General features: G+C 41.6%; 1 protein-coding gene across 1 annotated transcript in view; it reads right to left on the bottom strand.

Moving 5' to 3' along the window:
- The window catches only part of prkd2 (protein kinase D2), a 31,335-nt gene that overhangs the window by 2,452 nt on the left and 18,820 nt on the right, over positions 1-10,063 (bottom strand). The window contains 16 exon segments of the mRNA XM_020623203.1: positions 2-105; positions 369-467; positions 756-917; positions 2,272-2,378; positions 2,477-2,549; positions 2,640-2,692; positions 2,956-3,274; positions 3,363-3,440; positions 4,142-4,253; positions 4,356-4,515; positions 4,679-4,696; positions 4,915-4,986; positions 5,104-5,287; positions 6,732-6,931; positions 7,087-7,218; positions 7,570-7,708. Coding sequence (XP_020478859.1) covers positions 2-105; positions 369-467; positions 756-917; positions 2,272-2,378; positions 2,477-2,549; positions 2,640-2,692; positions 2,956-3,274; positions 3,363-3,440; positions 4,142-4,253; positions 4,356-4,515; positions 4,679-4,696; positions 4,915-4,986; positions 5,104-5,287; positions 6,732-6,931; positions 7,087-7,218; positions 7,570-7,708 — 2,012 coding nt within the window.

Genomic DNA, 10,063 nt, shown 5'->3' with positions numbered 1-10,063 from the left:
GTTCAGCAGAACTTCTGGGGCCAGGTAGGCAGGGGTGCCAACTACTGAGCGACGGAAGGACTTCTCACCAATGATACGGGCAAAGCCAAAGTCACACAGCTTCACCTGAGAGAGGCAAACAGTGAGCAGGCAGTCAGATAGAATTTGGGGATATATGAGTGTGAAATAAAGGAAGTGGTGAAATGACAAATCGGCATTTGAGAACAGTAAATATCTATGAAAGAGGCTGAACAACTACACTTCAAGTGCTTTGCTCATTCTAGGGTGTGAAAAGTGTAACTGCCATATGTGAGAAATGGGTTTTCTGTTTGTATATGAGTATGTCTGTAGGTGTGTGTGTGTGTGTGTGTGTGTGTGTGTGTGTATACCTGGGGGAAGGGATCAGCAGAGGCAAGCAGCACATTCTCAGGTTTCAAATCACAGTGAACAATGTTCTTAAAGTGCAGATGTCTCAGAGCTGCAAGAATCTGTCCACAGAAATATGCACATGCACACCCACACAAACAAAAGATGTGAATTAGTTGAATGTAACCAAAAAGCCAAATAAAAACATATACACATTCAAATACTATGATGTATTAAATATGCACCACTATGACCACTCAGGCAGGCAGGAAGACACTGCAGCACCAGGATGTCATTGTTGGTAATAGGTGTCTCGCAAACATGACAGGAGCAGCAGCGGTTTTGGTGTTGCAGCACACTGTGTCTCTCTACGCACAATAAAACCAATTTTTGCTAGGGCACATACGCACCTGGGTGATGAGGAACTTAGTGAGCCTCTCAGGCAATCTGCCTTTCTCACTGGAGAGGATCATCTCCAGCATGTCACCATGTAGCTTCTCCATCACCACAAACACTTTCTCTGGGGTCTCAAACATACACTCCAGGTTCACAATGCCCAGGTGGCGTAAACTCTGGGAGAGAGAGATTAACAAGAAGGAGGAGGGAAGAAGAGGATGGATGACAAGGATATGTTTGAATAGCATGCATAAGAGGAGAGATGCAGTGGAAGTGACAATAAGAATAATAAATCAGATTAAATTGTACAAAAGACAGGAACCACATGACAGAATGTGAAAGGGAGAAGAAAGAGCAACAGAGATGGAAAGTGTCAGCAAACCACAGGAAAGGAATGCGAGACACAGCAGGAGGAGAGAACATTGAATATCGTGTAGTTATGGTCGTAAAATTGCCACAAAATGTTTTCCAGAAGGCATTTTTATCACTGGTATAATTTAGAGGTCTCATTTCACATGAGACCTGGTGGATGTGGTGGTGCCTTTTTAGTCTGACAGGCCAAGTGAGTAACTGTTGTAAACACATTGAGATCGATTACCACACCTCTATCTCCACCTGCTGGTGCACAACATACTGTATATTAAAGTATGATCCTAAATCAAAGAAACCTGGCTGTTCAATAAAAGAAATGCATGTCTGTTTCTTAATTTAAAAAACACAGTAGACACAACACAATCCTTTCTACAGCTCGTTACGGCATCATCCCCATTCTTACAATACATGACATGCTTGGTGTGTGACACTGTCATTACCATACTAAAGCCAAAATGCTATTTGGATCATACTGTTTTATGTTTAAACATGAAAACATGTTTGCAACGTTATTAAAAGACAAATACTGAAATCTCTCATTTAAAAACAAATTCTGACCTGGAATTCAGGACCGTAAGAGAAAAGTATAAGCTGAGTAATGACGCCTGGTCTGAGTAGTACTGCAATAGCTTGAGAAAAAAAAAATTGAATTGTTACTTGTTTTAAGTCAAATAATTAATGCAAATAAATCTAAATGACTCATCACTGGGAACATGAGCTGCAGCTTTAGATGGCAGTTATCAGATAACTCTGACCTTTAAAGAAAAAAAATCCAACTATAAAACCGTACATCTCAGGTGTGTGTTTCCCAGACTGATCATCTCAGTGCTTTGATACAACTGTCTGTTTAAAACACTAAAACTCAGGGGTTTTCCTTTCTTTTCACAAAAGGTCAGACACTGAATCATTTGTTCCTAAGAAGTAACCACAGAGGAAACTCTTTTATGTACTTCCTGTTATAAATTGTTCTTAACTCTTATTATATTGGGATGTTTGGACACTGAGACTCACAGTCCAAAGGTACAAACCCTATCAGCACCACTATGAAGAGCACTGGAATGAACTCCAGCATTTTACATCTATGTGTCAGTATAATTCAAACCACCAATATCCGCTACAGAGCAAAGCAGCTGCAGTGAAATGTATGCCTGCGTGTACCTGCAGTATGGCCACCTCATTCCTCAGCTGGCTCTCCTGCTTGGTGGGAAAGCGAAGCTTGTCGATGACTTTGACAGCTACATCCCTCCCTGTCTTCCTGTGCTTTCCTGATGAAGAAATGAGGTGTTAGCGCTTTGCAGTGACTTACACCTGAAAACAATGCGTTCGAATGACAACGAGCATCACTGAACATAGATCTACATACCTCCATACACTACTCCAAATTGCCCAGATCCCAACACCTCATCAGCAAAAATCTGGTACACTGTACCAATATCCTGTGGGAAAGCAATAGTTTAAGCTGTCATCATCTACTTTAATGTATAATTCTTTTTAGGTACTTGATGGAACTTGGTAAAAGGTCATACCACATTCTCTTGAATTTGACTGTTGGAAACAGATATGCTGACAGAGGCTTGTCCTGAAACAACAACATACAGGTTACATAACATTACGGTGAGTGTTCTAAACTGTCTATAATTTAATAAGCATCCACCTACAACTAATATCTCTCCGTTAACTGCATTTTTCTCTAACACCAAAAAAGTGAACTTTGCTCAGCCTCGGAGTGACATATAAAACTTGTGAAAGAACAACTGAGCTTACCCTAAGAATCCATAAAACTCAGCCTGCAATGCACCAGTTCCTGAATATAATAAATACACTTGGCTGCTCTCAACGTACTGTGAGTTGTATTCCCCTCAGCTGGCGGTGCGTCCTGAAAGATGACTGGCATGAGGGCCTGGCGAATGACGCTCTCCCAGGCCTTGGCCACCTCACGCCCAATGCCACTGTTGGGCGCCACTTGGCTGGGTGAGGGAGGCGCCTGTGGTAGAGTCTGGGGGCTGTTGGTCAAAGGAGAGGGGAGGGTGTTTGGATCCTCCCCTACAAAGTAGCACATATTGCCTGTGATGAGCTCAAAGCAGTGGGGATTTGTGCCCGGGGGGACAAGATTGAAGTTGCCAGCAGGACGAACCTCCAGAATCTCAGACAGAGGAATCTCCTGCAAGAGGATGGAACAGTGATGCATTGATTTAAAAAAGGGTTGATGGCTTGAGATGATGGCTTGTCATGAAGTAATCCACACTTACCTTGTAGTATTTGTTGGAGGTGTTGTTCTGGAAAAGGATGATGCACTTACAGTCCAGACGCCAGTAGTGCCTCTTTCTCTGTTGGGGGTTTGAGTAGGTTGGGGTGGGGTGGAAGGTAGGACATTGAAGTGTGGGGAGAGGAGAGAGTGTGAGCGATGGAGCATGGAACAGGGGTTAAGTTAAAGGGTCAACATGGATTCATTTCAAGTGCCTGGTGATGTCAAGCGGAAGAGGAGCATCGCCAGCTGAGAAGAAGGATAAGCAGGAGTGCAAGCTGCAGGATGAGAAGGTGGAAAGAAAGGGAAGAGACACAAGTGAAGAGGAGGTTGTTAATGCAGCCACAGGAAAGCCTAAGAACAAAAGTTTCTTTGAGGTCAAATACAGAGAACAGAGAAAGAAAAGGCATAAAATTGGTTTTTAGCTTGAATTCACCACTTATTGGATGAATACTATTGTTTTGGGGTTTATGGGAGAGTTAGCCTCATCATCAATCTTCAGCTATTCTTTCTGGAACACACACACACACACACACACACACACACTTGCATGCTAAGAAACACACACAAACAGAAAAGAAAAAAGAAGCAAAGTGCAGCCAGAGACCAGATCTAGATGGAAACTGCAGCAAGAGGAGCTGGTGGACAGAGAAAATAGCCTGTTGATCAGAAGCTTGTTTTGTGTTCAGCCGCTACAACAATGACAGAGATACTTTGCAGGAGAATCACAGACTGAATTACCCAGAAAGACTGAGGCAAGAAAGTTATGGGTAATGTTTTTACCAGTGTGTCCTTATTGCTGTAATGAACCATCCATCCTTCTTTGATAGCCGTACTGGATCTACGGGTTGTCTGTCTCACCGACTGCACCACCCTCATTAATGGAATGTTAGCACTAGAGGAAACAAAATGTGAGTGTGAGTTTATGCTATTCCTACAACAGTCCTTCAGGGACTTGTTTGCAGTTTCTTTCTAAACTGCAAAGTTTTTCTCAGACCTCTGGTCTCCGCTGGTTCCGTCCTGGTTGTTCTCTGGAGAGAAGGACCCAGGGATGCTGCAGGATTCATCTGAGTCATCTGTTGATGACTTGTCTGAGGTGTCATACTCAGAACTATAGTCCATGGACACCTCAGTGTCTGTACTGGTGCTCATCATGTCTGGGGCAAATAAACAAGAGAATGACTCGAGTGCAGCTTGATTTAAAACGATACTGTACCACTATTTGCTGCTGCAATGACTTAGTACAAGGACACTATGAGGAAGCTACAGAGGGACAGAACAGCTCTACATGCATCAGTGCTGAGCAGCAATGATACTTACCACAGTTACTTCTGTTGTCTGAGAGGATAAAAACATAAGAGCCAGTGAATTTCAGTCTTGTTAGGTAATGTGATATACAGTATACTGTATATATGGTTATTAAAAGGTTAAACCTAGCAGTGGGCAAATGCAGATGAGAAATAATCTACTTTCATGGATTACTTTTATCTAATGCATACAGGGTTATATTAGTCATAAACACATTAGAAAGGGGATATATGTTTATTTTCTATTACCTCCAGTGGTCTCGCCGAGGCAGTCATTAGGGACTTTATATGCACAGCGTTTATGGCAGTTGAACTTACAGTCTGAGAAGAATAAAACACAATTCATTGTGGTGATATTAAATGGATTCTGAATTTGTGTAACTCTTCTGCATCACTCTAGACTTCCAGCAAAGAGCATCGTTCTTTTTCTGTACTGACCTTTGCACTGTAGGCCCTGCCTGAACAGTCCTCGAAGAAGCCGCTTGCAGAACTGGCACACTGTTGGTCGTGTGTACGAGTGGATGGCGAACGTGTGGGGCACCTTCACCTTGCTCATCAGGATCTTGTCGAGATGAACTGGCCGGCCCGTGTAGAAACGCCGGGCATCACTAGGTGTCCGGGGCTAGCAGAATAGAGAGTAAACAAAGATTGAAATAGACTGTGTGTCTGTGTACATGTGAAAAAAATACTATTATTTACCTTTGGCAACAAGGTAAACAAGTACCAAACTATTTCATTATTAAAGCATCGATTTATAAATTTCCCGGCATTAAACCCGCACAGTTACACATTCCACAATTACAGAGCAATATTAGCATTTATTTGGAGTAATGTTTAAGTCCAATCTTTACTCTCTTTTTGCTCTGCTTTAGTCTCTACCAACTCCTGAGAGAAAATATCTGGCTCTTTAGCTGCTAAGTCCTCCACTATGTTCAGCAGCTAGTGAATAGCAATGTCAAATTGTTTTCACATTGACAGTAGGAATGTTACTGTAAAATGCTCATTATAGCAGCTTTAACTTCATGTTTTCTCTTGCATTAAAATGGCTTCCCTACATCTTCTCTTTCGTAATTGGAATTACCAGGGGGCATCAGTCAGCTGCTGGTTTTTGCATTGACTGAGCTCATCAGTTTACTTTAAAGCCTAAATTACAGCAGCTACATACATCTTCTATTAGAATGCAGTCAGGCAGGTAAATCTGATTTTGTTTGCAGAGGTTTCCAGCTATCAGTTGTAATACCCCATATGAGCTGGGTAGAAAGACGTCCCAGTGAAAACTGTTCACAAAGCAGGAACATCTGCAGGTTATCTTGTATAACCAGGATGATGAAAGTCACTGGTAACACTTTATTTTACAGGTCCCCTATTTTCTAATAATTTCTTGAAGTTTCTTCAAAGAATCATATATTTTAGTGTTAATTACAGCAAATTAGAGACTAAATTCTAAGGCTGACACTTTTCTTAGTCCACTGTGTTGTGTTGAGTTTTTTATTGGCTTCCAGATAAATTTCCATGGAAGAAATTACTCAGTGTAAAGCGCAGTTAATATTTACTGTTTATGTATGATTTGAATGGTATTTTTCATTCATGCTGAATTGGATGATTGTTTGTAGGCAAATTTAACTTTAGCATGTCTATATCACCATCTGTCCTCTGAGGAAAGCCTCAAGTTTGTGTTAGCTTTTGATTTAGAAATAACTGGGAGTGCACCACCCGAACATTCTCTAATTGTATCTGTAATTAGTACCAAATCATATGGTTCCTTCCAGGAAACTTCTTAGGAAATCATTTAGAAATAAGCTAGAATTTACAGACCTGTAATATAAAATGTTACCAAAAGTGTTTTCTCATTGTTGTCACAAGTATGTTATATATTTTTCAGAGTCGACCTAAAAACCTTCTAATTCAGTAATTAAACTGAATTAAAGTGTCTTTAGCCAATCTGTGCCAGTAACTTGATGCAAAGTTGTCAGATGTGGTCAAATACATCTGGTCCACTGGAAAGCTTCCTTAACTTCAATAGTCAAAACCTGACCGTAGTATTGTGTGCATGATTCCACCAGTACCATTTGTGTGTGTGAGCGGATGAGAGCGGCCTCTTCTGTCCAAGTGGAGGCCATCCCTATACTGTACACTGACTCAGTGGTGGAGAGACGCAGGGACTGGCTGCTGCTCAGAGAGGTGGTGGACAGACGCCGCTTTCTAGCTCCACTGCAGTTGTTCGGGATGCTGAATGCACAGCGCTTGTGGTAGTTTAGGCCACATCCTGAAGGGGGCGGCATGGATCAAAGAACCAGGGAGCAGGTGGGTGGAAGAGATGGAGCAGAATTGGTGAGTGTTAACAGTTAATTTCTCAGAGAAACTTGTGGACCACATCAGAGTGTCTCTGCTAGGCACACTTCATCCCAGTGTTTTTCTCACCATCACACTTGAGTCCTTGTCTGACCAGTCCAAATAACATCTCTCCACAGTGGTCACAGAAGGCCGGGGCCCGGTATGAATGCACATTGAGCGCATGAGGCCGAATCTGGAAATCTTCAGATGTGGCTGCCGCTAAGAGAGATAACAGGCATAGTGTGCAGTCACAGTCAATTTCAAGATCCAGTCACACTAACTGGAAAATAAAGAATGGTTAAATGGATACAGGGGGAATGGGATGGAAAAACTGATGAGGTTTGTTCCTGGCAATGGAGCTTTAGAGTTTAAAACAATGAAAGAAGGCCAATGTAAGATATTACCTGTAATAAAATGAGCAGATAAGGATGGATTTTCAAGAGTTGTGATTCAGAGTAACAACACTAATGAGATAGCAGAGGGAGAAGGTAATTTAGATATTAATAAAGCTATCTCGTGTCGGGGAACAGCACAGGCCATAAAAGACAAGAGATAGAGCTGGTTACTTACCAGAAAGCACCACTTCCACCAGATCTCCCTCCTGGATGTCACTAGCAGCTTTAACCAGCTGCAGGATGTTGTTGCTGGATGTATCATGCTTGAACAGCAAAATCTTGTCATAAATGCCATAGAAGCCACATTCTGGGAACTACAACACACAAAGAACATAGGTTAGGAGGATCAACGTTAGAAAGGGCAGAATTGTGATTGCAGTTTCAATCCCAGAAAGGCTGCTAGTTGAAAGACTGGCGGTTCCATTTATACCATCTATTAACAACAAAGTGTGCGTGTGTGTTGCCTGCCAGGTGTTCCAGTCAAACAACACATGCAGATAGCTCTGGTTTTCCCTGAGTTTTTGTTCTCCATAGATGAATACATCATCAGAACCAACCAACAGGAATGGCAGACAAGAGGTTGTCTGATGAAATGGAATGGATGTCTGTAGCAACAGATTTAAGACTAGGACATGGCCTGTCAGTTTAAAACACAATTTAAAAGGTCATGAATTCGATAACTTTTGATATTTGATCTAATTTAGCTTTAATATATTCATTGAACTGTCAAATTGGATTGTGTTTCTGTTAGAACATCTGAAGAAATAAAGTAAATGTACACAAGGACTGAAAGTTTCTGACAGAAGGTGCCAACATGTTGGGTTTTGAAGCAACATGCAAGAACATGCAAAGTGCACTGAATGCACACAAACCCACATTTCATTTCAAAAGTGATCTTTGCAAACAGTTTTGTTTCATGATTGTTTGGAATATTTTTATGAAATTACAGGACTAGAAAAAGATACAAAATATCAAACAGTATCAAAACTGATCACTCTAAACCAGGGGTTTTCAACTGACTGTGACCCAAAGACCACCACTATGACTAAGAAGAAACCTGAGGACCAGTGTTGTGTGGTGCATAGGCCAGTTGGGCACTATTTTAATCCTGAATATCACATTGGCTTTTCTAAATGTATATATTTGCATGAATTTGATTATTCACAAAAAATAATTAACACAGAAATATGTTTTAAAAGATAAAACTAAAAATTCCCACAGTGAAATTACACAATACAGGATGTGAAGGTACATCATGCCGTGATGAATGTTGGGACAGGGGTGCCATTTTGGGAGGAGGTGTGGTTTTTATCTGGATACATTCATCATACATTGCTTAAATCATTTAGATCTGACTTTACAGGCTGGTAATTCAGAATGGATAACCTTAACAGACTCTAATGAACTTGGGGTAGACCTAAAGATCCCGCCAACAAGAGCAACAGACTGAAAAATGTCTCACACTGATCTCAGCTCTGCCCAGCTCTCATTTAGGGAGCTAATGCTAGCTAGGAGCTGTCAGCAGATAACACAAACACTGCAGATAAATCCAGTTTTTTTATTAACTTATAGATATATATAGTGTATATACTGTATCTATGACTGATAATGTGTGGTATGTTCCAAACATGGCGCCTTTACCCAAAATTCAACATGGCATGATGATCGCTTCATATTCTTTATTGAATACATAGTCAGTGACCACATGCAATGTCTTCACAGACCACCCGGGGGCTGCAGACCATGGGTTGAAAACCCCTGACCTGAAAAGACAGAGTTGCCAGCACCTTAGACTTTGGTAACTGTACCACATGTAGACCACTCAGGCTGTGAAGTACAAGCACCAGTAGTCCACCTTTGTATTCAGTGAGACAGAATTTCTGCTTCAATAAGAAACCTGAAACTGACCCAAGTATCCTAAACATTCATTGCTCTACTAGTGCAGGCATGACTCGTGCACACACACACACACACACACCATGAAACACTCAAGTGTAACCACTGATACCAAAGAAACACTGGCTGAATTCCAGCAATAAAGCAACCTGATCAATGAGCAAGACAAAGGAGAAACTTTACACTGTCTTCCTATCAGTCATATACAAATACATAGACGCAAACCCATACACCCGCACAAAAAAAAAAAAAAAAAAACATACATGAAGATCTTCCAGAGATATGAGAGATGATAGTGTCAGTCAGAAGTCGGCAGAGCGAAGGAGGTTGTCATGGGGAAACCCTGCTCTCCTGAATAGTTAATACTGCCTGGTTCACTTCAGGGGCCACACCACACAGGACACAGGACACCACAGGTACTCAGGGGGAGCGAGAGAGCAAGGAAGACATTCACTTGTCTTTAAAATGTATTTTTCTTTTGGAGAAACACATTAAATCACACACACACACACACACACACACACATACACTCCTCGTCCCTCTTGTTGTTGTTTTCCAATGGCAGAGTCAAGTCCTAACAACTTACAGGAAGGCGAACCATGGTCTCCACCACAAAATGACACAATGATACACACACTCCTCCTCACTTACCACCAGACACACCCTCCTTCCAAACAGCAACACACACACACACCCTCTCTGCCCCCAATTTCCATTCTTCTATCCTAAACACACACACCCCATCTCCCTCTCTGTTTCCCTTCAGGCTCTCC

The sequence above is a fragment of the Monopterus albus genome, unplaced genomic scaffold (assembly GCF_001952655.1).
Source record: "Monopterus albus unplaced genomic scaffold, M_albus_1.0 scaffold293.1, whole genome shotgun sequence".
Classification (NCBI taxonomy): Eukaryota; Metazoa; Chordata; class Actinopteri; order Synbranchiformes; family Synbranchidae; genus Monopterus; species Monopterus albus.
Note: the sequence above shows the minus strand (reverse complement) of the source record. Positions and strands in the feature narration are given on the sequence as shown.